Source organism: Cetorhinus maximus, chromosome 5, assembly GCF_964194155.1.
Source record: "Cetorhinus maximus chromosome 5, sCetMax3.hap1.1, whole genome shotgun sequence".
NCBI classification, from domain to species: Eukaryota; Metazoa; Chordata; class Chondrichthyes; order Lamniformes; family Cetorhinidae; genus Cetorhinus; species Cetorhinus maximus.
The window spans coordinates 59204393-59231997 of NC_135883.1; the positions used below are offsets into that span (position 1 = coordinate 59204393).

At 41.5% G+C, this 27605-nt stretch overlaps 2 protein-coding genes across 3 annotated transcripts in view; one reads left to right on the forward strand and one right to left on the reverse strand.

Annotated features, from left to right (window-relative positions):
* The window catches only part of mcph1 (microcephalin 1), a 370028-nt gene that overhangs the window by 117746 nt on the left and 224677 nt on the right, over positions 1-27605 (reverse strand). The window lies entirely within an intron of this gene.
* The window catches only part of LOC144680669 (angiopoietin-2-like), a 105717-nt gene that overhangs the window by 14488 nt on the left and 63624 nt on the right, over positions 1-27605 (forward strand). For both annotated transcript variants that reach the window (XM_078541906.1, XM_078541907.1), the window contains exons 2-3: positions 21535-21690; positions 27010-27131. In XM_078541906.1, the coding sequence (XP_078398032.1) occupies positions 21535-21690; positions 27010-27131 (278 nt within the window). The remainder of the gene's footprint in view (positions 1-21534; positions 21691-27009; positions 27132-27605) is intronic.

Sequence of the window (27605 nt, forward strand, 5' to 3'; positions counted from 1 at the left end):
TCGCTGCTCACAATGTGTTCTCCTCTACACTGGGGAGGCAAAATGCAGACTGGGTGACTGCTTTGCAAAAACACCACCGTTCGGTCCGCAAGCATAACCCCAAACTTCTGGTAGTCGGTCACTTTAATTCACCATCTTGCTCTCACGCTGACATCTCTGTCCTCGATCTGCTATGCTGTTCCAGTGAAGCTCAACTTAAGCTTGAGGAACAACATCTCATCTTCTGATTAGGTGCCTTACAGCCTTCCAGTTTCAACACGGAGTTAATCAATTTCCGATCGTAAACTCTGTCCCCCTATTTTGTTTCCTTTATTTTGCATGTTTCATATTTTTTCATATTTTCATTTTTAGTCAGCAGTGCACCTGCTGTAGGCACATCTTTTGTTTCTTTTCTTGACCCAGCATCATTCCCTTTGGCCCTGTAAAACTAATTCTTATGTAATTCAATCTCTCCTGCCTTCCACCCTATCAATCTTCCTTTTGTCCTTGTCCCACCCATGTCTCGCTCAAAACCTATTACATCTCATAACTTTTCCCAGTTTTGATGAACAGTTATTGACCTGAAGCATTAACCCTCTTTCTCTCTCCATACATGCTGCCCGACCTGCTGAGTATTTTCAGCATTTTCTGTTTTTATTTCAGATTTCCAGCATCCACAGTATTCTGCTTTTCTATGGTAAAAGGTACGCCAGCTGTGGTCTCACTAAGGCCCTATACTATTGCAGTGAGACTTCTTTGCTCTTACACTGTACTCTTACGCTATTACTTTTATAATAAGTGGCTAACATACCATTTGCTTTCCTTATTGCTTGCTGCACCTGCATGTTACCTTTCTGTGATTTATTTGCAAGGACACTCAGGTCTCTCTAAAAAAATACATTTGCCAGTCTCTCAACGTTCAAAAAAAAAAAGCTGCTTTTCTATTTTTTCTATCAAAGCAGAGAATTTTACACCTCTCCACATTACATTTCATCCAACACTTTCTTTCCCACTCACTTAACCTGCCTATATCCCTTTGCAACCTATTTGCATCCCCCTTACAGTTTATTTTCCCACGTAGATTTGTATCATCAGCAAACTTGGATACTTAACACCCAGTTGTCCCCGTCTGTACTGACTAAACTATTGTGAACTGGGGTAGTAGTGGATATCACAAATGATTTCAGTGCCCTAGGCACAGGATAACCAGATTTTCAAAAATCAAAACAAGGGCACAGGGAAAAGCCTTGGGAAGGCAGGGCTACATGATGATTGACAAGTTGGGCGACCAACAGCAGGAGTCTGGGGAAGGGACAGTTAAAGGTAGGAGATCATGTGATGACATCTCCCGGAATATGCCGAGCCAGAGTTGGCAACTCTGTTAAGACACTCAATGATTGAAGATAGCAGTTTTGAACCACAGGGTTTTGTTTAAATGACATTTTTGCTTCACTTCTTAAAAATACTGAACTAAGGCTTCGTTTGTCACAGGATCCAGAGTCCTCTATTCCACTCTAACTTTACTGTGGAATGCATGATGGTAAGGCCAAACTCCATTTGAAAGTCTCGTCAACTTTCATTTGCACACTGGGTTCTAACAAGAGGCATTTTCAGCCAGAAGTTACTTACCTGGCAGGGGAGAGACCATGATCATGGTTCTGCCAGGGCAAGGTCGTGAAACAAATGCTATAACCAATTGAACCCCATACCATGGGGTACCTAACACCGTCCGAGTCACGGTGAAGGACAGCGAAGTAGGAGCACCTATGGATCGGGCCTTCTTCACGAAGAGGATCCTGTTAAAGGCGTGTGGATTCGAAGCTGCAGAGATCTACTGCCTGCAAGACTTCCCCAGCACTGGATATTTCGACGTGACGTTCAAGCGAGTGGCAGACTGCGTCAAGTTCCTGAAGGTGTTCGAGGAGAAGGGAGACCTGCCGGAGATGAAGATCCTGATGGTGGAGCCGCACTTTGCTCTGCCGTTGCAATGGGACCGGGTGGTGATGGTGCATCTTTACAACCCCTACATCCCTGTCGCTGACATGCTCACCTTCCTCACCAGTACTTCGACAAGGTTGGGAGCTGCACCGAGGTTAGAGATGATTTGGGGATCTGGACATGCAAACGACAGGTTAAGGTCACGCTCAAGACCGACGGTAAGGGAGCCATCTTCCACCCTCCTTCCAGATTCGCTATCGGGGGAAGCCGTGGCTACCTTGTCTACGCTGGGCAACCCAAACTTTGTCGCTCATGCGGCAAGGCTGGTCATGTGGCGGCCAACTGCAGCGCCGTCCTCTGCAAGAACTGCAAACAGGAAGGGCACCAGACAAAAGACTGCAAACAGGCTAAGTGCTGCAACCTGTGTGGCGAGGCAGGTCACCTCTACAGGACCTGCCCCAAACGCTGCCATACTTATGCATAGGCAGCCAAAGCCAACGAGGGGGAAGCAGAAGAAATGCTTCGCGTCACTCCAAACACCAAGGCCCCCAGGGAGAACAACAGGACAAAGGAGGACACAGAGAGAGACAAGGTGGAGGAAAAGATTGAGGTAACAGACAGCCAATCAACAGCACTGCCCCCTGAACCTCCCACTCCTCAGGAGCGCGAATCAATGGAGGAGGGGGAGGCAGCAGTGGAAAATCAGCAGGGGGAGTGGCAGCTGGTGAAGAGAGCCAAAAGGAAGAAGGGGCTAAGAAGGGACCAAGCCATTTCCCAGACAAGTGGCAAGAGGCGTCTCCCATCCGACACGGATGACAAGGGCAGCAGCTCTTCGGACGAAGAAGTGCCAGGGCGGCACCGACAGAAGAAGCGGCAAAGCTCTAGGGAGTTGGAGGACGAGACACCCGAGCTCCAGAACATTGGAGACAATGAGGATACCAGCGCACCCCAACTTTGCCCACAACCCGAAGAGGCCAGCGCACCCCAGCCGAGGAATCTGGGAGCAGTGAGACGCTCAGCGCACTCCAGCTCCGGGAAGCCGGGAGCAGCAACGCCCCAGAGGGGGAGAGGATTGGAGAAGCTTCTCCAACAAAGGTAATTTCAAACCCCGCTCTCTGCACGAACCCCCAGATGCCACCCGAGCAGAACACTGCCAATGGGGAGTTTCAGGACAGATTCCTCAGCCCATCCAAAGTGAGGCAATTTGAGCACACTATGGGTATGAAGGAGCAGATTAAAGGTCTGGGACTCTCAGAGACAACAGGTTTGGTAAGAGAATAAATGCTTTAAAATGGGTTTAAAGATTGTACCCATAAATGTGCGTAGCATTAAATCTACTACGCGATGTGTTGCGACCATGGACTACCTTGCCAAGGTCAAAGCTGACCTGTTGTTTATGCAGGAGTGTGCGATACCGCACCTCAGCTCCTACAGGCAATGGTCACGATGGTGGTCCCATGGGCCATCGATCTGGTCAGGCGGAAACGACTCTCGTTCCTCCGGCCTGGGTATTCTGCTGTGGGGAGGCAACTTCACCGTCTTCGAGGTTAAGGAGTGGTGGGCGGGCGCCTCCTCGTAGCAGATGTAATGTACAAGAATGCTCCACTCCAGTTAATTAACGTGTACGCCCCGTCACAAGGGGCCGAGTGGCTGGAGGTTTTTCAGCAGCTCCCACTGCTGCTGGCGATCTCCAGGCCGGTCATTCTGGGCAGTGACTTCAACTGCGGCTGGATGATCCAGCAGGGACGACAGCAGATTGGACTCTACGTCCAGATCCCTGATGGAAACAGTTAAGGATGCCAAGCTGCACGACGTCTTCAGCAACCCTGCAGACAGAGCACAGCGTAGATACACCTGGTCGCGGCCAGATGGGTCCATCCGTTCCAGGATAGACTTCCTGTTTGTGTCCCGTGCATTCGCAGTCAGATCCACCGACGTCAAGCCGGTGTTTTTCTCTGACCACTGCCTCCTACTGGCTGACTGCCACTTAGAGAAGGACCAGAGGGTGGGCAGGGGGGCATGGAAGCTAAACGTGCAACTGCTGACCCCAGAGAACATTGAGGAGCTCAAGAGGGATTACAAAGGTTGGAGAACCGTGAAACCCCTCTTTGAGTCCCTGACACTCTGGTGGGAAGCGATCAAGGGAAACATCAAGAGGTTTTACATCCTCAAAGGCACCTAGAAAGTTAGAAAGGAACAGAGGGAAATGTCCCGACTCCAGAAAAACATGTAGAATCTGCTCTGGCTGCAGTCGATGGAGGTCGATGTCAAGGAGGAACTCCAATAGGTGAAGAGCCAGCAAACCTCGCTCTTTGCCACAGAGGCCTCCAAGATCATCTTCCGTTCCAGAGTCCGCTCCGTGGAGCAGGATGAGACGTGCTTACGTTTCTTCTTCCAAAAGGTACACAGAGAGAGCTCTGTGATCAGCAGCCTGAAGGAAGAAGACGGCTCAGTAAAGTCATCACAGTCCGACATTTTGAGGATCAGCAAATCCTTTTATGCCGGATTGTATGACGTGAAGCCCACAGACAGCACGGCTTCCCAGTCCTTCCTATCACGGAGGTCTTAGACGACAGTACACGGGAGAGCCTGGACAAACCGCTAACTCCTGACGAACTGACTAAGGCCCTTGAGTCCTTCAAGAAGAGTAAAACTCCCGGAAGCGACGGCTTGGCGGCGGAGTTGTATTCGGCTCTGTGGGACTGGATCGGCGCAGACCTGCTAGAAGTGTACTAGAGTATGCTCCTGGCCGGCAGTGTGTCAGAATCCATGAGGAAAGGCATTATCACCCTCATCTAAAAGCACAAGGGGGAAAGGGAGGAAATTAGAAATTGGCGACCCATTTCAATGTTGAATGTGGACTATAAGATTCTGTCCAAGGTCATCGCCAATCGGGTCAAATCCGCTCTGGAATTGGTGATCCACCCCGACCGGACCTGTACTGTGCCGGGCAGGAAGATCTCTGACAGCCTCGCGCTGCTCAGGGATACTATTGCCTATGTACAGGACAGGGGTGTGGATACCTGCCTCATCAGCCTGGATCAGGAGAAGGCCTTTGACAGAATATCGCACACCTACATGGTGGATGTGCTCTCCAAAATAGGGTTTGGGGAGGGAATTCGCAATTGGATCCAACTGCTCTACACTAACATCAGTAGCGCAGTCTCAATCAATGGGTGGGAATCAGATACCTTTCCGATTAAATCCTGTTCTTTTCGTGTGTTGCATAGAACCCTTTGCTGAGTCCATCAGGAAGGATTTGGGCATAAGAGGAGTGACAATCCCAGGCAGTGGAGGCACTCAGATCAAAGCCTCCCTGTACATGGACGATGTCACCGTCTTCTGCTCGGATCCGCTGTCGGTGCGCAGACTGATTCACATCTGCGACCAGTTTGAACTGGCCTCGGGAGCCAAGGTAAATTGTGGGAAGAGCGAGGCCATGTTCTTCGGGAACTGGGCTGACCAATGCTTTGTCCCCTTCACTGTCAGGGCTGACGGCCTGAAGGTGCTGGGGATATGGTTCGGAGGGACCAGGGCATGCTTTAGAAACTGAAAGGAGCGAGTGTCTATGGTGAAAAGGAAACTAGACATGTGGGAGTGACGCTCCCTCTCCATTGCGGGTAAGAACCTGGTCATCAGGTGTGAGGCATTCCCGCTGTTGCTGTACGTGGCGCAGGTCTGGCCCATTCCACACTCCTGCATGGTGGCGATCACCCGAGCCATCTTCCGCTTTATCTGGAGGTCGAAAATGGATCGTGTCCGCAGGGACACGATGTACAAGCCTCTAGATAAAGGGGGAAAAAACATGCCCCAATTTCGCCCTCATACCTCATACTGATGGCCACCTTTGTGTGTGGCTGCATCAAGCGGTGCGTAGACCCTCAGTACGCAAACACTACGTGCTGAGGTTCTACCTGTCCCTGGTGTTGCAAAGGATGGGTCTGGCCACGCTGCCGCAGAACGCTCCAAGTAGTTGGACCGTGCCGTACCACCTGTCCCTCGTGAAAAAATTTATGCAGAGAAACACCTTTGACCACAAGTCCATCAGGCAGTGGTTGGCACGTAACGTCTTAGAGGCCCTGAGGGAAAAGGAGAGGGTGGATCCTGTGGGATGGTTCCCCGAGCAGACTGTCAAAGTCATTTGGCAGAATGCCTCATCGCCAGAGCTTTTCAACAAGCACCTAGATGTAGCTTGGCTGGTGGTGAGAAAGGCCCTCCCCGTCAGATCCTTCCTACACGCCAGGAGTCTCACCCCCTCGGCATGTTGCCCTCAAGGTGGCTGTGGTGGGGAAGAGACCGTTGTTCACCTCCTTGTAGATTGTGCCTTTGCAAAGAAGGTCTGGAGAGAGATGCAGTGGTTTCTGTCGAGGTTCATCCCGAGCAGTTCTGTGACACAGGACTCTGTGCTCTACGGGCTGTTCCCAGGGACACGCACCGAGACAAACACCAACTGCAGCTGGAGGATCATCAACTCGGTGAAAGATGCTCTTTGGTCTGCCCAAAACTTGTTGGTCTTCCAGCGCAAAGAGTTGTCCCCGACCGAGTGTTGCAGATTGGCACATTCCAAAGTCCAGGACTACGTGCTGACGGACGGATTAAAGCTTGGGGCAGCCGCTGCAAAGGCGCAATGGGGAAGGGTCGCTGCCTAAGACCTTTCTGCCACAGGGCACCGAGGGACTGGTAACTGTGTAGAGCTCCTTGGGCTGTACAGCTCAAAATGAATGTCTGCAAATGATTGTAATATTCATTGTTTGTACTGATGCACCTTGTGATACATGTTGTAAAAGTTGATTGTACTTTTGTGATGGTGATTTTGAAATGGTTTGGAATGTTGTTGAAGATATTTTATGAATAAAGTATATTTTTGCAAAAAAAAAAAATTTTCAGCCAGAAGTTAGATTTTAAACTAGTGAACATAGCTCAAGTGTGGGAGATTTTGTTTACACCCAGAGTAGCAAGCAGGAAAGCAGGTGATCTTTCAATGAGAAGTTTGGTTGAACATGCCACAGGCCAACCAAACTTGCTTGTCACCTTCCTCAGTGCTGGTTTACTGATGGGCACCATGCCCATCACCCAACCTGGTAGGAAAGCTGAAAAGACCCCTCAGAGCTCCTAGATGTTAGAGTGACCCTTGGTACAAAGAAACATTGTGTAGATGTCATGGTAGTACAAGAATCAGGTTCAATTATGGTGACTCTTAGTCCCACAGCCTACCAACACTCAAACATGAAGAATAGCCACTAGGGGAAATCACTGAAGAATAAACACTGCTGTGGAATCTTAGCAAAGTTAGTTCCTTCGGTTGAGAAAGGGTAAAATGTCTGCTCACAAACCAAAGCAGAATAAACTAACAAAAGAGACCCATTCCTAAACTCAAGGGCAATTCAAATTTAATCATTTGCTTGTGGTTACTTTGTCTTTAATAAGCAGCAGGATGAAGCCTGTACCTGATGGTCTTCTTTTGAGACCCAGGCATCTCTCCACCCTAATAAATTCTCTTATCTCCTCAGGAAGCAACTGTTTCCAAGCTACATAAATCTTCGATTGAGCTTCAAAATCCAAATCTTGCAAGGTCTATTTCACACCATTGAACAGCTCATATTTGTAAGCAGATCAGTCAATAGATTCCAAAAGCTAAAACATGCCTGCCAGGTTAAAACTTAACCTCGCTGGCAGGCTTCCTTCATAATCCATGCCTTCACTGGAAACCTGCTGATTTTCAGAACAAAGATCCAGGCTGTTTCACTTCAGAGCACTTTGTTAATGGTCTATGCATTTCAGTCTGGAGGGACCAAAATCTTCAACAAATACAGTGCTTTACTGGGGAGTTATTCCACAAATAAAACAGATTCCACGCTCATCTCTTCATTCTCTAAGATGCTCAGGTCATTTCAATGACCCCCAATTGTTGACATTTTCAACAAGGCCCAGAAATGAATACCTTTCTGTTTGAGTGACATCAACAGAGCAGTCCTACTTCCATCAGTTCAGAAGTTTTCTTCACTTCATTCATTCCTTTTTTTCCAATTAGGAAATCAATTTGGTGATTTTCATCCATAGATTCCCAAGAGATCAGATGCAGAGAAGGCCAGAATTACAGATCTTTTCTAGCCAGGGGTTAGAGAAAGAATTGAAGTGAATCAAGGAGGAAGCCTCACTAAGTATGAGGTAAACTGCATGGAGTGATCATAGGAGGTACAACTTTTGCAGCTGTAACATTTTAGATTGGAATTCTTTTACATAGAGACTAAATGATGAAATTCCCACTCACCCACCCATTCATGCATTCAAAGCCAATGGGCAGAAAATCTATATTCCTAAATGCCTAGTTCTTGCATTTGTATCTTATAGGCTTAAGGCATGCTTGCAATGCAAACACAGAACATAGTTTAAAACAGCGCCATCAGTTATGAAAGAAAGAGTTCCTGTCCAGTAGGATAATTTTCTTTCTTTTTTTATGCACCAGGCTTTATAATGGTCTCTCTCAGGTAAAATGGCAAATTAGGGTCAGAAGCTGGAAATTCTGCATCAAGTAACCCACCTCCTGCTCCCAAGGCACCTACAAGGCACAAGTCAAGAGTGTGATGGAATACTCTCCACTTTCCTGGATGAATGTGGCTGCAACAATACACAAGAAGCCTGACACAATCCAGAACAAAGCAGCTTGCTTGCTTGGCACCCCAGACCTTTGCTTCATGCCATGATACTGGCTCAGCGACAGAAAGCTGGGGAACCTATAGGAGAGGAGCCTATGATTGATCTGGAAAGAAATCGCCACTTTCCAAAGGATTATTTTAGAAACCCGGACTTGAAGAAAGAAGCAGAGGGCACCCCAATTTAATAAGAATCTGCATTGCTTATAGCTACTGATGGACTGAGCATTATTGTTTCCAGCAATTTGTCATACTGGTTTATGCACAATAAAATCCACCACCAAAACATCCATTCCCTCCACCACTGACGCACAGTGGTGGCAGTGTGAACCATATACAAAATGCACTGCAGCAGCTCACCAATCTCCTCTGATCTCTACCACCTAGCAGATGCGTGGGGAACACCAAGAGCTGCAAGTTTCCCTCCAAGCCACACATCATCCTAACTTGGAACTATATTGCCTTTCTTTCACTGTCAGTGGGTCAAAAACCTGGAACTCCTTCCTAACAGTGCTTTACGTGCATCGGCAGCAGTTGGACTGCAATGGTCAAGGCAGCAGTTCATCACCACCTTCTCAAGGGCAATTAGAGATGTGCAACAAATGTTGGCTTTGCCACTGTCACTCATATCCCATGAAACAATAAAAAAATCCTTGTAAGAAGCAGAAGAGAAAGCAAGAAATGAGGGAAAAGAGAGAAAGTAAGTGAAAGAAAGAAACAGAGAGAAGAAAAAAGAAGGAAGTTAAGGAAGTTGCATTTACACACTACCTATCATGACTTCAGGATGTCCCAAAGCACTACACAACTAATTTGTGCATAGTAAAGTCCCACAAACAGCAGAAGTAAATGAAATAATAATCCATGTTAATTATATTGCTTGAGAGATAAATATTGTCGCACCACAAGAAGAACTCCCCTGCTCTTGCTCAAATTAGTGACATGGGATCTTTTACATTGACCTGAGAGGGCAGGCGGGGGCTCAGTTTAATGTCTCATTTAAAAGATGACATCTTTAACATCACAGTACTCCCTCAGTACAGCACTTAGTAACAGTGAAGATTATGTGCTCAAATCAAGTGATCAAGTGGCTTAAGCATACAAACTTTTATTCAGAAGCAAATGCCGAGCCAAGGCTGACAACTAAGTAAGTGAACAAATCCAGAGGCTTAAAAGAACTGCATACAGAATCCTAGAGATACTAATTGAACAATGTATGTCTGGCTCCAGATAGGCAGAAATATGATGACCTCTTAGTATACCCTGAGTGGGTCCTTGGGCTTTGTGGATCCCAGCTTGAAAACATATGCATCACATCATCCAATCCTATCCCTATTATTCTAAAGCCATTAATCTGTAAACTACAATTATTTTAAAAACATTGTTGGGTTAAATTTTACAGCTAAATTAGATATTATTGTTCCTGTTACAAAGTAGTTTTGAGTGGCGATGTAATTTGGGTAGGAGAAACAGTGAAGCACACTAAAGCCAACTTCCCTTCAGGAAGTTGTCTCATGTTACTTCCCAGATGGTCCCAGTTAAACCACCTGAAAACTTTTGAAATGCATGTATGGAATTCTTTAAATGTTGTGAAACCAAAGCTCTTGCCTAACATTAAAATGAACTGCTGAAGGAGCAGCACTTTGTACATGCATTCAGATATACAAATAAGGAGTTCTGCTGTCACTGAGTCAGTCTGTAATATATGTGTCTGTTGACTCCCTATCGCAGATGGTGAGGTAGCAGCCTCAGCTTGGTAGCTGCAGAGCAATTACAGGCTATGTTACAGAAACAATTTTTTCATTCAACAACTGTTAAATATTTGGAGTAATGTGCTGGGTAGTAGAGACAAAGTCATTGTCCACTGAACTGACAATACGTTTTTACTCTACTTAACACAAAACAGTAGTAACCCATACAGGACTGCCCAAGTTTCCCTGGGGAGCTTGTTTCTGATGTGGTGTACATATCACTACTATCAGGCAGACAATTATTTTGTTGGAGATGCAGCATTTTTGAGGCCCTTCAGTGATGGTGTCCAACCAACCATAATTTAATCTCGTGCTGGATTTGAAGCAGTGCATGTTTCTGCAGGCAACTTGTTGGCCTTAGTTTGCATATATAAAGCCAGTGTACCCTTCACAACCTATTCTTGAATGGTTTGTTTAATACTGCATCATCCCCCGCCCCCAACCAGGTATTACAGCTAAATGATAAACGTGCTGCTTAAAGTTTAATTTTACACAATGTGGAAAGCATCTATTCTTCATTGTGCATATTTTCACAGTAAGGCATCACGGTTTTCACTCTATTCAGTTTCTAGTTCAGTTCTGCATTAAATCCTGTCATTTATCCTTTTCATGAAACTGTAGACATGGGCTATGTTCACTTCATCCTCAGGTAGTATCTTTCATTTCAGTACAGTGGTAACCCCTTATAATAATATTTCTTACAAGGGAAAACCTCTACATAGAATCACAGAAGGAGACCATTCCGACGTGCAAGTTAATGCCAAACACAAATTTGATTTTCATACTGTTTTAACAGGAAATGGCCCTCCAATCCAAATAAGCTGAAGTGAAATATCTGTTAAAGGTCAAGTGATGTGATGCAAGAGCACTTTCATGTCTACTTCAATGAATTTTTGCTGGTCTCATATTATTTGCTCCCAGGACTATAGCCTATCCTTAACATACATCTAATGGTGGCTGTATTTCCTCCTCCAGAACACTGGGATACAGTCCAGCAACATCAGAGTTGGAGGCAAGAGCAATGTTTTGTTCTTTTGTATTTATTATTCATAAAGTATAATAATAAAGTAATCACCATTTAACAAAACATGCATACAAAGTAAAGTGTTCTGCTATTACTTACATAATAACAGCAATGTGTTGTTTTCCATACCTATTACTTGATGAAAAATGGTACATGTTTCCTGCCCTTAACATACCTTCAACCCATCTTTCAGAATACCTTTGTGCATGCAGTTGGCCATGTTTTTGCCTGAATACTCTCGATCTTAACTGAATAGCCAGTTTTCCTTTAAATGTGTGTCCTTGTACATGTACATCATGTTGGGTAGACGTATCTTTGCACTCCTTAAATGCCTTCTTGTGAAGACAAGATAACAAGTTGATCGTTACTTTATCCAATGTAGATTCTTCTCATGCAAACAAAATTCTAAAGTAGCCGAAGTATTGCTTTTCTGTGTAGACTCCAATTTGTGATTTGTAGCTAGACACTACTGCTGTAATCTTTCTTTACAATCATCTTACTGTCAACATGTCCAGTTGTTTGCACGATAAATTAATCACACAGATCATATGTTAGCAATGACAAGTAGCCATTCCACTATGTAACAGGAACAGTGAAGGTATCTGATGTTAAGTCCTAGTTTACAAGCAGCGCTCCCACTCAGAAAGAGAAATGTTACAACTCAGGCTTTGTGCCAGTATTCTGACTTGATGATATCACATTGGTTGCCTTACTTCAATCATTTCTTTAGCTTTAAAAAAAGTGTGGCTTTTATTCATATTGGTAAGGTGCTTAATCCTCACAGAAAGTTTAATAATTTGCTCTCAAAGCAAAGGGATGTCCACACCACATTACTGAGGCAGAGATGTGAGCATGAAATCAAATTTGCTAAATTGCTAGCCAAATAATGAACAGATGCAACTACCACAAAACTGTTAGGTCAAATTTATTTAAGTTAAGTAAAAACATAACACGTTGGAAACATTCAGCAGGTTAGGCAGCATCTGTGGAGGGCAGAAGTTGGGTTAACATTCCACGTTGTTGACTTGTCTGATGAAGGACCAATGACCTGAATCATTATGCTACCTGACCAGTTGTGTGTTTCCAGCATTTCCTGCTTTTTCTTCAGATTTTCAGTATTTTGCTTCTTATTTCTTATTCTAATTAGCTGAATACAGCGTAACCTTTAAATCATGTTCTGAACTTCTTGGAAACCTTGGTTTGGACTGAGAAAGCTGGTGGTGGGAGGGAATGCCTGGTTTGCTGGCCTTCTCCATAATGCTTGTGAGGCGCAGTTATCTTACTTAGCAAAAAACATCTGTCCTCGTCATATTTATGCCTTGCTATAACCTATTGCCCTGCAGTGAAATAGACAAAGCAGAAGAGGAGAATCATCCTCCGTTGCCTCTTACCAGTTGATTCACTTTGAAATAATAAAAGCCAAATAATGAACAGATGCAACTACCACAAAACTGTTAGGTCAAATTTATTTAAGTTAAATAAAAACATAACACATTGGAAACATTCAGCAGGTTAGGCAGCATCTGTGGAGGACAGAAGTTGGGTTAACATTCCACGAACTCAGCTCAAACCCTTGTCAGGGGATTGGAATCACTTAATTCTTCAGTTTACAGCCACAGCTCAATAATTATAAGTAAAATTTGGTTTATTAAGGGCAGACAACATGAAATAGCTCCTTAGTACAGGTATAGTGTCTCAAAACTGGCAACCCTGGGATTGATCCCCTGTTGGATTTCGGATCTTGCCAGTTTTCAGAGAAACAAAATCAGAAACTTAATCCAGTTAATAGGATTGGGCCAAGCTGGGTGGGGTGTGGTCAAGGCTCGCTCAGACCACTCAAAGCGCGGGAAAAGAATGGCGACTGATGCCAATAACTAGTCTGGGCCAATGCACCACCTAGAAGAATTGTCCTGTTAAGTTATTTTACTCTGTTAATAACAACTAGAAAAGATGCATGGCAGCTTATAAAAACGTATGGTTTTCAGATAGCCATTTGAGATGCTGCACCTATATTACATATTAGAGTATCTGTTCTTTCACTGCCCGTGTCGCCTTCCACCTTAATGTTTTAGATCTCAAGAATACAACACATTTTTCAAAAATATACATGACTTCACGTGCAAGCGAATGATTCTCTTATGAAATGACAGTAGTTTTATATCAATTCACATAACATCCACCGCTTTCTCATTTGGTCTTGTGGGGCTCACTCAATGATAATTATGATCAACACATGTATAGTCAATCCCTGCTGAGCAAATTCATATCTTAACTTTATACGTGCATAGATACCCACAAACATGATGCCAAAGCAAACTCAATTCTTCAATGTTCAAATTTGCAATCCATGACAAATTAGTTTAATGTTCACACAAAGATTCCACTAACCTGGAACTGGAATAGAACAACTTTAAATCAAGGTTACGAGAGGTGCATTTTACACTAACAAGTTGTAGAACCTGAACATTATTTTATGACTAAACATTCCACCTTTCCAGTAAAATAATAAAAAGGCAGCTACATTAACAACAAGCATGATACTTCACACTAATTTACTATACATATACCTCTTTGAGATATTCCTGAGATATGTGGTTGTATAATTTTTCAATTTCATTTAAAATATTTAAATAATTGCTGTATCTTGATCTTCAAAAAAACTTTAAACAATGCATTTTTTATTCATTATGATATTTCATACTATAGATTGAAGATTATTATAGCTTTGCTGAATATGGTTTGAAAAGCTCAGGATTTATACACAGATATTGCAGCTTAAACACAGGTCTGGAACAGAGAAGCCAGACTTCAAATGGCATGCAGAACACTACAGATTCCCAATAATAAAAATTCCAATCAGATTCTTGGAGGCTTTGCTGAGAAGAAACAGAATCTTTGAGGCTTCCTCATCTAAGTATCAAGATTCAAACAAATAAACTCTCTATCACGCTATTTAATCTTCACTGTTTACAAAAGCCTACATTTTCCTTTATCTGCTTTTATGCATTCATGTTCTGCAAAGTGTTATCTAAATAATTTTGTTAGAGGTGCAGCTTCAAAGTCTATTGTAACATTCTCATCATTGTTAAATTCACCACTGGAGCGTACCCTCTATAAAATTTTACATTCTGATTGCGGTAAAAGAAAACTCAATTCAGCCAGCAAAAGCCTGTTTCCTTCAGAGGCTATGTACCATTATTCGATCATGCCCTCTCCTCTGCTTTTTCCATGTATCCACTCTTCTGCTGTGAAAAAATGTTTTTCTGATCTCTAACTTTCTTGAAGCTATGCATTTTTTAAAATAGTTCATGTCTCTTATTTTCAGTAATCAGCAGCAACAGTTCCAAAACAAAACTCTTGAAATGTAAAGATTGTTTTAAAAAAGGCATTCATCATTTGGGCATAATCCTGTTTCTGCCTAACTTGTATATCTTCAGATGCAGGCTAAGACAGAACTGAATTATCTGCAGATTTAGAACAAACAGATGGAATAAACAGCGTAGAAGCTCTTTATACTGTCCTAATATTTAAAAGGAGCATCTTATTCTGCATAATGCTTTTATATTATAGCCTGTACTGTTTGAATTGCCTGTAAGGATACTGCATGGAAACCTCTGATAAATGCATTTAGTCTTTGGAAATTCAGTTATATGATGTCACAAATTGCTTTGATCATCATCATTTGTTTTTCTGTACTATATCTTCATGTGTCTTGAGGTGTCAGCTGTGGCTCAGTTCATAGCACCCTCGCCTTTGAATCAGAGGGTTGTGGGTTCATGTCCCAGTCCCGGAAACCAAAAACTGTGATTGTACTCGAAAGAGTTGCAATCTGTGACTGTTGATAACTCGAAAGAGTCTTCATGTGTCTTATAATTAATTAAGCCAACTGTCGCTCAAATAATGGTTTTCCAAACCATTGCAGTGAGAAAAGTCAAAGGGTTAGTATCAGAATTTTGAGAAAGTCAGCTCCCATGTCAAGTAGAGATGCAGAAAAAATATTCACCACATAACCAGCAAATGGATGATTGTCACTGGAAATCACATACATCATAAACCAGATGAAGAGTGTTGAATTAGTAAATCTAAGCCAAGCCAGCAATAAAGTGCGCACTACTACACCAAATTGGTGGTGGTAGGGCTGTAGTTAATTCAAAGGAAGAATGTGACAAAAAATACATTAAACTTGTAGAATGCTATCTAATTGGAGAATTAATTTCATGTTACTTGGATAGTAGGAATCTAAATGCTGAGCAAGGGGATCTAGGGATACAGATAGACAAATCATTAAAACACAGTTTAATAAGGCCATAAAAAGGGCAAGCCAAGCGATAGGGTTCATTATTTCTAGGGGGCAGGAATGAAAAGCAAGGGAGTCTTGAAGAGAATCTTAGTTTGACCACACTTCGAGTTCTGTCCTCATTATAAAAGCGATACAGAGAAATTGGTGAAGGTGCAAAAAAATTCACAAAGATGATATCAGAACTGAGTGGTTATAATTATCAGGAAAGATACAACAGGGCGGGGATCATTCTGCAAAAAAGGGAAGATTGCGGGGTGACCTGAAAGAGCTGTTTGAGCCACTGAAAGGGTTTGATACGATAGATGGGGAAAGTAGAATGTAACTCTTTCGAGTTATCAACAGATCGCATGTAACTCTTTCGAGTACATTCACAGTTTTTGGTTTTTCCGGGAGTGGGACATGAACCCACAACCTTCTGATTAAAAGGTGAGGGTGCTATGAACTGAGCCACAGCTGACACCTCGTTGAAAGTAGAATGTAACTCTTTTGAGTACATTCACAGTTCTTGGTTTCCGGGAGTGGGACATGAACCCACAACCTTCTGATTCAAAGGCGAGGGTGCTATAAACTGAGCCACAGCTGACACCTCGTTGTAAGTAGAATGTATGTGGACACACTATGGACTCAATGTAACTATTATCAGGTGTAAGAAGAGGGAAAGACAGTAATAAGTAGATCACTTTAAGATGTTAAATCTCAGTAAAAGTCTCATTCGCGCAGAGGCATTGCCAATATATGAAAACAATAAAACGAAGAATGGAAAAAATACAAAATCGTAACTTGATATTGTGGCACAATTTATAATGAAATACCAATGTACGAACATAGCTTTGTACTGATTAATCAAAACAGATATAGCTAAGAAAGGGACTTTCATTCCTATTAAGTTTTACTCCCTCTACCTCAGTTTCGATGACCCCCATTCATGATGGTCACATAAGTACTGGCAATCCTCTCATATCGCACCCAAGTGACCAGTCCAAGCCTAGAATGTGTCAGCAGGTTACTTTAACTGCAGGCAGCATTGCAAAAGAGCATGATCTGCTTCCATCTAATGCAGAAAACCACACTTTCCAGCAACTGTTACTGAACAATAATCAGGGTCAAAGAACCTGATAAATTTTGCTCATCATTAATTCAGGGGTATGAAAGTTAATCGTTACACCTCATCCGTTTGACCCTGCTGAAATCTGAGTCCAGGGTAAGGCCTTCATCTAGTGGGATTACAGAGAAAGCCCCAGACGGAAAATGTCCAATCAACTTCAAATTTCCTGGAAGCTATATTGCGAATAAATATGTAGATATATGAGGTCACCAAAGGAAAAGCAAAGCCAGAATATACTGTTGCTGGGATCCCATGGTGCATTAAATAAACCAAACAAGGATTCAGCTTCCTGATTCTGCTCTTCCTGCCAAGGGTCAGTGGGTTTTAGCTGTTTAGCTACCCTCTTGCTGTAGGGTATCATTGCTATTTCCTGGTCACCTTGTATATCTACCCATCCTTAGGACTCTACAGACCACAGAATTTTAAGAATTTGTAATAGCGAATGAATTTCTTCTCACATGTGTGTACATGTTCTTTCTATCTGCAAAGAACAAGGAATATAGATAGCTTCCAATACACGCAAATGTGCCACATTGTGAGCCCGACTGACAATCTTAAACTGGTTATCAGCGTAATTTTTAGCACACTGAGGATTATTTAGCAAATGTTGTCCAATCATGGAATCACATCTAATGTTGGACACTGTGTTTTGAATTTTGCAAGCACGGGCTGGTTGGGTACGGTCTGTACCTTGCCCGTTGCAAACAGCAGTTTGGACATGCTGTTTGATTCAATCCGCCAGTCTTTGGGACGTATGGTCTACATACCTAGCATCACACTGTCACTGAAATTCATATACCACATTACTCACTTGTGTGAAAGAAAGAACGTCTTTTTGGCTTGACGGCAGCATTCTGTTAGTGACGAATGAGACTCTTTGTTGCGACTACATAGTAGCAGCAGTATCTCAAAAATTTGAACAACAGGTGAGGCTAGCTGTTTCACGTTGCTACTATGCAGTAGCAACATGAGTACTCTTCGCCACTATCAGGATGCTACCATCAAAACAAAAGACGTTCTACCAATTACACAAATAAGTAATGTGGTATATGAATATCAGTGCCAGTGTGATGCTAGGCATACGTCCCAAAGACTGGTAGATAATATCAAACAGCATGTCCCAGCTGCTATTCGCAATGGGCAAGGTACAGACCGTACCCAATCAGCCCATGCTTGCAAAACTCAAAACACAGTGTTCAACATTAGATGTGATTCCGCAATTAGACAACATTTGCTAAATACTCCACAATGTGCTAAGAATTATGCTGACAACTAATTTAAAATTGTCAGCTGGGCTCGCAGTGTGGCACATTTGCGTGTACTGAAAGCTACATATAGTAATACACAGGGGCCTGTTCTTTGCAGACAGAAAGAACATGGGCACACATTGCGCCTGTTTTAGCTAAACAAAATAAGTGACAGCCATTCGCTGACTTATTCCCCAGGGCAATGCCTTGACCAATCAAAGTCAAGCTGCCTGGTTTAAATTTCAAACAATGCTTGGCAGTTAACTGTCAGTCACCATCACTGATTCATCAGGGTCTACCTGCCAACCAATCAGCACTCTCTTCACAAACAGTATAAATTGTTGTTTTCCCCTTATATTAGTATTCTTGCCAAGTGTCCTGACGAGTGCAAGATGAAAAGTTTTGACGTCTCTTTTTTCAGCAATACTTGAGAACAGAACTGTGAAGCAAATATATCCGTAAATATAAGTAGAGAATTTATATATCAGACTAGCTGTTACATGAAGTTAAGATGGAGTTACATTAAAGGATATACTTGCGTTTTTGGATATAAAATTTACATGTCTCAAGGAAGGCAATGGAACAGAAGAAATGTTTCTTCCCACAGAATGATGGGTGTGTGCAAAAGTCATTCTGCAAAAAAAAAATTGATAATGTATCCAATAATTTCTTCAAAAAGGAACTGGATCGCATTTTGGGTTAAGAATATGATTTGAGGATAAATCATTGACTTGGATAATAAAATACTGATTGGAATATAACTGTTCTTCTGACACTAGAGCTGTTTTTGTGTGAAGATGAAAGAATAACCTGCAGGGCTTCTTCTTCTTTGAGGTGAGGGATATTTATACAAAATTCTTTCCCTCAGAAACTTTGTGGTGGAATATCATTCATGGTAGAACTGATTTGCATGATCTGTGAAGGAAACGGGTATGAATAAACTTTTCTTGATCCATGTTTTAGGTTCTAAATTTTCCAGGTGGTGGTCATCTTCATAAATGTTAATAACATTGTTCCTTGACCAATCTTCAAGGCGTTACAGTCTTGAGAAAGCAATCTCGAAAATTAATCCCTTTCTCCTCCCAAAACATTTTGCTTCTTTTCCTACAACTTGGATGGTAAGCTTTCCGATGGCAGTCTAGGTGAATCTATCTTAGGTTTCTTAACTGGGTATCTAACAGTATTGTAGCTCTTGGCCTATTCAATCTTCTGCCAGCTTATTAGTGGAGACTAATGATCCATAGTTGAATACTCAAAGAATCAGGATGGATCAATATTCTAGAGGGTTGCTTAATTACCACAGGCAATCAAAGAATGCTTATGTAGAAATCTGTCTTCAGGAAATTAACTGGGAAGTAGAAACACACACGGCAGATTGCATTGAGTTGTAGAAGAATGGCCTTTCCTCGCCCTTTATGTCTCTAAGTGACCAAACCATAAAGAATATTCAGCTCTACCATTATTTAATACGCCATCCAAGTTAATACAGTAAGGGTATTACATCACTAGCAGTGCAACTTAGCTGCTGGCAGAAACCTTGGCCATTAATGCCATGGTAACTAATTTTGAGGAATGGTAAGGAAAGCTGCTGATAAGCAAAATCTTCCTTTGAGTAGATTGTGTGTGTCAGACTAACTGTTATGGGAAGTTAAGGCGGAGTTGTATTTAAGGTTCCATTTTCTTTTTTGGTTTAGTTACTGTACATTTGAGTAGTTCTATTAAATATTATGTCTCCAAAGTACAAAATATCTTCCATGTCAAATTAAATTACAATCATATAATTATTTGCTTCCTTTAAGGATGTATATTGTGTTTAAAATAAACCCTAGATTTTGACATCATGGTGGCAGATATATGGAGGGAGGTCAAGTCTGTAAAATGCAATTGGCTCACAGAAAGAGTCTCATTGTATATCCATATGGAGCTGCTGATTTGTTTAGTGTTTCACTGAATATGGCAACCGTTCCAAACCTTACGGAAAATTCAAAAGGAGCAGCGAGTTGTATTAATCAATCACTTTAAATCATGAACAATTATGCCAGAGACAGATGGAACGGCTTGAAAACTGGAGTTTTCCTACTGCCTCTCACTGAAGAATACTGGAGTCTCATGAAATCCTAAAACATTATGTATCAGAAGGAAGCCATTTGCCCCATCAAGTCTGCATTGGTGTATTTCTTCTAGTTTTATTCCACTCTTTGACTGTTCCCCACACCGTAAAAAGGATAGATACTGCACACTTTTAACTTCCAAAAAATTACAACTTCACTTATTGGTTTCACATTTAACAAAGCTCTAAAGGGAACTTTCTGGAAATAAAACTTATACTCTTAATTGAATAATCTACAGGTAGGTAATGTTACTTCTCAATTTTCTATTCAGCACATGTTTCACCTAGAGCTGAGGGGCCACTGTCAATGCTGCTTTAATCCAACCACGCATGTCTATAAAAGGATACATTAGGAATAAATGCCTCTCTGATTTCAACCTCCTCTCCTAATTGAATGTACCAGAGCAAGGGAAAAAAACAAGGCTAGATCAAATTGCTTACCATCAGAAGTGAGTAAAATGCTCAATAGTATTCCATAGTAGGCTATCCTAAATTGGACAGAGGCCATAATGCATGATGAGCATAGGTTAATAAACAGTGTGCCTTTGTTAACTGATTAACTGGAATTCTCTGAACTAGTAACCAGTTTTGCGGATGTTACCTAATTAGAGGAGTTAACTTCTTTGCACTTTCAGAAGATATTTGATAAATCGCCATGAAAACTTTCAAAGATTAATTTTAAAACAACAATTCAAACCGGTGGATTAATGGTAGATTAGTTAGTTGGATTGAAAACTGGCTTGGCATTGAGAAGAAAATGGAAAATTGTCCATTTAATGACACTGAACTGTGTCAGGTGCCATTTATAAACAATCAAACAGCATTTTAAAAGACTAATCTAACTGATTAGTTGATCCAAAGAATGATAAGTATATTTTCATGTCAATAAAATAATACTATTGGGAGCTATGTTTTTCCTTTCTGGAATAGTGCGTGCAATTTTTCAACGCCTAACCTTCAAAACAACATTGATGTATTGAATAGGATTCAGAGTAGTGCATTAAGCTGAATCTGGTGCTCCGGGATCTACGTTATGAGAACAGAAACAAAATATCTGTTTGAAGAGCGATTCACTAAGCTGAACATTTTTTTTGGAGTCAAGCCTTTAGCGGAGGAATATGACCCACCACTGTAAAATGATGAGAATTCCTATAAATGATAAGAACAGAACAAGTGAACACAGGTTTACAACTAATAAGCCTCAAGTGATACAGGAGATTGGAAGAAATTTCCTCCTTCAAAAGCAGTGGAAAAGTACAACACACTATATCTACTTACTGCTTTAAAAAGGAATTAGATTAAATATCAAGTTGGAATTTGAGGATCCCTGTCCCTGTTCTGATTGGATATCTTTGGAGTCAGGAAATGTTTTTCAACCTAGATTTCAGAATTCAGGAAATACATTGAGGTTTGTGTTTTCCCCGTTATAGCTTGAAAGCTACATTCAAGACAACATGAAGAGTGAAATGGTGCAGATGCAGCAGAATGCAGTACAAAACCATACGGCAGCCATGCTAGAAATAGGAACAAACCTACTCACTCAGACAGCTGAACAAACACGTAAATTAACAGATGTGGAAGCACAGGTAAGGATTGTTGGCCTTTACAAATAATCTAGATACAGAGATGTTGAACTGTTGGGTGTCATTGCATGTTAAGATTTGGCTTAAAATGATTCCTCAGTAGAGAGATTGTGTAGTTTCCTTCTTCCAGGTTTCTAACAGTTCTCGTTTTGTTCACTGATTTGAAGGTATGTTAGAGTTTCTTAGAAAGATGCTCTCTTCAGATTTTGTCTTTCCTCTGTCTGAACAGCTTCACCTCTACTCAATACCTTCCACTCAAACATCTGGGCCATTGGCATTATTTTTCATTCAATGATGAGATTTAAAATATTGAAGAACCATTTTTTTTATAAAGGGGCATGCTTGACAACAGCGTCATTTTTTTTTTGAACCATGGTATAAATTTTGCTCAACATTCCAAACAGAATTTATTCAAATCTATTAAAGAGATCTGGAAGACGCACTGGTGTCAAGGTCATAATTGACAGAAAATGAAATTGACTTGATCTTCTCATGCAATGGACACAGTATGGTAAATTCAAACCTGCTTATAACACCAAAACAAACATGGATGTGTATTTTCAGCTATTTAGATGCGAAGTCGGAACAAGGCAACATGGTAAGTCTGATTCTAAGCAGTGGTCACCATAAGTGAACTGAAGCTGGAGATAACAAAGGAACTTCCCTTTTGTGTACTCTTCATTGGATGGATATTTACCAGCAATAAAATATATATTTCAGTTTTGAAACAAAAAAAGTCCAGTCCCAATACAGTGCTAAATCCAGAATGTGCAGTTTGCATCACCACCACACCCACCCCTCCCAAAGAAAGCAGCTAATGATATACTTCCAAATGTTTCTTTAAAATAAAAATAAATTCACCAATAAAATGTCATGCAAATTCTTCAGATTTCACAAGATAAATAGATTCCATTGAAATTATTGCTTCAGAAGAATTGCTTTTTGGATTTCCCTTCATGCATTAATTAATTTTACCTCAACAATTGAGTCCAGAGGCCTCGATGGCAAAGAATAGGCAATGAGTGTTTATGTAAAGAAGTTCAAAAATGTTTCACGCTGTGTTAATTAGCAGAGGATAGAACTTGATCTTAATTTCAACACTAACTGTTATTTACTGCTTCTTTCATCTGGAAATCAAAGTGCAACATTTGGTTAAAGGCTTAATTGACAACACAAGATGATTAACCAAACTATCCATCTCTAAGGCAATTAACATTTTTTTGAGATGAACCTGATTAGCTCTAAGTGTGAAATTGAAGTGCATGGATCTTTGTCGATGTGCCCAATTAACTGTGGCTAACATGCATGGCAAATCCCACAGCACTCCATTAGTTTCCTGACCTATGTACTAAAATTTGACTGCAAGAGGAAAACCACTATATGTACCCGAGCTTATGCTAAAAATTTAGTGTGGTGAGCAAACAGCATAACAATCATGGTGTCATTGTCAATTCTCAGTAAAACTTATGAGAGAGAATCACACTAACTAATTAAATCAGTGGAGTAATTTAATTTATGAAAAATTACACAATACCAACCATTGCTCTGTTCGAACAGCTGTATCATTCCAAAATAATAAATACTGTCCTACAAGCTGCACAAACAAGAGGTGCCATTAGACACTGAGTCTTGGAGAATGGATGTTCATCCTGGGTCAGAGATCTTGTACACATAAAACAATGTAGGATAAAAACAAAATACTGCGGATGCAGGAAATCTGAAACAAAAACAAAAATAGCTAGAAAAACTCAGCGGGTCTGACAGCATCTGCGGAGAGGAACACAGTTAATGTTTCAAATCCGTATGACTCTTCATCAGAACAATGTAGGATGAGTTTTTCCTTTTTAACAACGTGAAATAAATCATAAGAACATAAGAAAATAGGAGCAGGCCATTAGGCTGCATGAGCCAGTTCCACCATTCAACACGATCATGGCTGATCTGATTGTGGCCTTAACTCTACTTTCCTGCCTGCCCCCTATAACCTTTGACTCCCTTGTAGATCAAAAATCTGTCTAACTCAGCCTTGAATATCTTAAATGACCCCACCTCTGCTGCTCTCTGTGGAAGAGAATTCCAGAGACTAATGACTCTCTGGAGAGAAGAAATTCCTTCTCATCTCTGCCTTAAATAGGAAAGACCTTATTTTTAAACTGTGTCCCTGAGTTCTAGATTCCCCCACAAGGGGAAACATCCCCTCAGCACCTACCCCATCAAAACCCCTCAGAATCTTACTTGTTTCAAATTGCACTGTCATACCCCTTTAGCTAAATCTTGTTTAAAGATAAAAATGCATTTTGTTTCTTGTTTTAATCTATCCTTGCATCAGTCTGTTTCAATTTTTTCTCAATTTCCTCTTTTTGTACAACATTTTCATGTTCTTTTCTATTCTCATTCCTTGTTCAATCTCATCTTCTGTTTCTCCTTCACTGTCCCCACTCATGCTTGTGCTGAACCTTCTTTTAGCAAGGCAAAAAAAAACCGCGTGAACTTTTTTAAAGTTGGAAAGTGGATTATGCCATTATTGTATTTTGTTGCTGGTTTGTTGATCCAGCAATTGTACACGTGTTGTACAAGATTTTGCTTTTTCAAGTAATTGCTTTGTTCCACCAAATATACTACACGCCATTATGGTTTGACTCAGAATTTAGACTGACTAAAAGTTGTACCTGAAGACCACATTGCTCCATCTGTAACCTAATTGATTAACAATCTGTTATGCTTAAAAATGAACATGTTTTCTGGGACATGGGAACTACAAATATTTTTCAAGATGAAAAGGTAGTCAGTAACCTTGCGAGTTAAAAACACATACACACCAGGTTAGTTAAGCAAATCTATCCAGTGATTAGCTGAGCCACATAGACCAGGAAGGTCTCAGGTTTGATCGCAGCTGAGGGAAACGGGTATTAGGCCGTACAATTTGACACAATGCCCTCTGGAACAAAGAAAGGAAAATTACACTTCAGATCGTCATCCAGCAGCCCCATGCTCGCAAAGCTTGTTCATGGATAACAGATGAGGATAGCACCAGGCTTACGGCAGTATGACTTCATTGTCAGAGCATGAAAAAATGGCTCCTTAGGAAAGGTACTACCACAGGTGTTGAAACCCTATCTTGACAAGAGCCACTCCTTTTTCCTTTGTGAGCGGGTGAAGACCAAACATAAAATTGGCAAAAAGCACGTTGTATAATTCAATCCTATTTTATGAAGGGAAATTTATCCCTTATCTAAATAAATTTTCTAGAATTTTTCTTCAGTAGATTCCTCCTTTATTTCAGTTTGCAGAGCACTTATCTCTCTGCATTTCTTCTTTATCATTTGGGCAGGCTTTGCTTATAGCAAGCAATTAATCATTTTCTACCACTTCCCAACCCCTTACATTTTCCGAACTATTGGCCTGGATCTTCTACGAAGCGGCAATGATCGTCAGCATGCCTCTCCGCTCATGCTTTTCTGCGCCATGACTCTGCCGTGCATTTCTTCAAGTCTTCCGGGGCCGGTTTCTTCAGAAATGCGGAGTGCACAGTCCACAAAGAACTTCATCGCAGTTCTGGAGTGTCAGAAGGAAGACAAGCCGCACCCTCTTTTTACAGCACCTATGGACGAGTTGCCCCAGCGCCGCCAGGAGGGAAATCTGCCAGAGAGGATCTTACTGCTGCTAGTCAGTTTAGACCTTCTCCCGAAAATTTTGAACGTCATTCGATCTTATGACTTCTTGTAATGTGAAACAGGGAGAAGCAAACCCATTGGAAGCTGGGAGTGACGTTGGACTGGTCCTTGTGAAAACTGTTAGTCAGCTGAGAATAATTTTGAGACTGGTTCCTGGAGAATGAAGTGTCCACTTAAGGGACAGTTATAAAGTGTGACCCTAGTGGGAGATTTTTGGTCATGTTAAAAACTAAATGGGAATTTCTTTTCTGCAGTTTATAGAGTATAAATTATCCACAAAAGTAGTGCTTAGCCAATGTAGCTTTTAGCTTGCTACAGTAAAAGTCTTAAAATTTAAATCTTTATGGGTGATCTTTTCAGTCGGTTAATCTTTTTACAAGTCATTGGTTTCTAAGGGGACCATGCAAATTGAATAAGTCCATGATGGGAAAAAAAATTACAAGGCTTTAGGGAACGGGAGGAGGTGGATGGGTGGGTGCAGGGGGATGAGAACTAGCTGAACTGCTCTTCCAGAGAGCCTAGCATGGACATAGTGGGCCAAATGGCCTTCTTCTGTTCTGTAAGCATCTATGATCTTTCACTATCACTGGATCAAAGTCTTGGAAATCCCACCTTAACAGCACTGCAGGTGTACCTACAGCACATGGGGCAGGGTTTTTCAGTCGGCGTGCGGGGCCGGGCCCGACATGCCTACGCATAAAATGACGCGCGATGACATCGGGTGTGCGGCCTGACGTCATCGCGATGTTTCGTTCGGAGGGCGCGCGCCGCAGTCGGTTGCACGTCCACCAATATGTAAACGGCCTATTAAGGCCATTACGAAAGTGATTAAGGTAATTGTTAACACTGCCCATCCAACCTTATGGTTGGCAGGCAAGCGAAAAGGCCAAGCGGCCTTCACGTTTTTTAGGAAACCTCGTCCATGAGCAGGATGAGGTTTCCTAATTAGCTGTATTAAATAAATTAAAAAATTTTCCGAGATATATAAACATGTCCCATCTCATGTGACACAGTCACATGAGGGGACATGTTTAATTCAACTTTTTCCCCATTTATTTAATTATTTCTATACCAATTGAATCTCCTTGAGGCAGCTCCGTGTCTCAGAGAGATTGAAACGCTCTTTCGCGCGCATGTTCCCGACTCTCCCTCCTCCCCCCGCCTGCACAGGTAGCACTGAGTGCTACGGCTTGCGTCTTATGCTGGGTGGGCCTTAATTGGCCCGCCAATGTAAAATGGCGGTACAGAGCTGATCTCGGGTGGCGATTGGCTCCGCGACCGCTCCCGCCGAGCCCGCCCGCCACCTGAAAAATTCAGGCCATGGAATGCAGTGGTTCAAGAAAGCAGCTCACCACCACCCTTTTCAGGGGCAATTTGGGATGGGCAAGAAATATTGGACTTGCCGGCTATGCCCAGATCCCACCAATGAATAAAAAAAACTGCCATTTCAGATATCAAAATATTTTAGCTTTTATTTTTTTGAGAAAACAGTTGTTTGAAATAGCTCTTGAAAGAAAAAAAATTTCCAATTGTGCCTAGAGAAACACTCCAATTTTAAGAAACAATTATCATGTCTAATTAAAATAGTATAAGAATAAAAAACATTATTTTTCTCTCCTATATAAACATTTCCCTCTAATTTTTCCAGGTTTTGAATCAAACATCTAGACTTGAGCTTCAGCTTTTGGAAAATTCTCTTTCAACAAATAAATTGGAAAAACAAATAATGATCCAAACTAATGAAATTACTAAACTACATGAAAAGAATGGGTAAGTGCTCTTCAGTTATCAGAACCTCTATCACCATATTCATTTCAACATTTCTTCTTTGTCTGTTAGCTGCTACGGTTCCCAAGAAATTGACTGTTTTGGTATTCTGTGATAGAAAATTCATGCCTGCATTTTATAATCTATATGTTATGTCTGCATGTAATTCTCTTCAACTTCTGCCATTACAAACCCCTTTGTTCACATTTACAATGGAACCTGCAGATGTAAACATAACACTGTAAACACGCTTTCCTGCCAGTGGAGGCAGTATAGAACCGCTTTTGGTGGAAAAGTGTAGTTACAATTAATTAAATTTATGTAGTCAATATCCATTATGAATATGGAGACCGGAATTCATAATGAAATGAAAGTGACACGAAGTGTATGCAGATGTAAAAATAAAGTTATAATACATAATAACAAAATGCAGGCTGAATTATCTCTGTCTATCCTGGTCCAATTATCTTCAGCCCA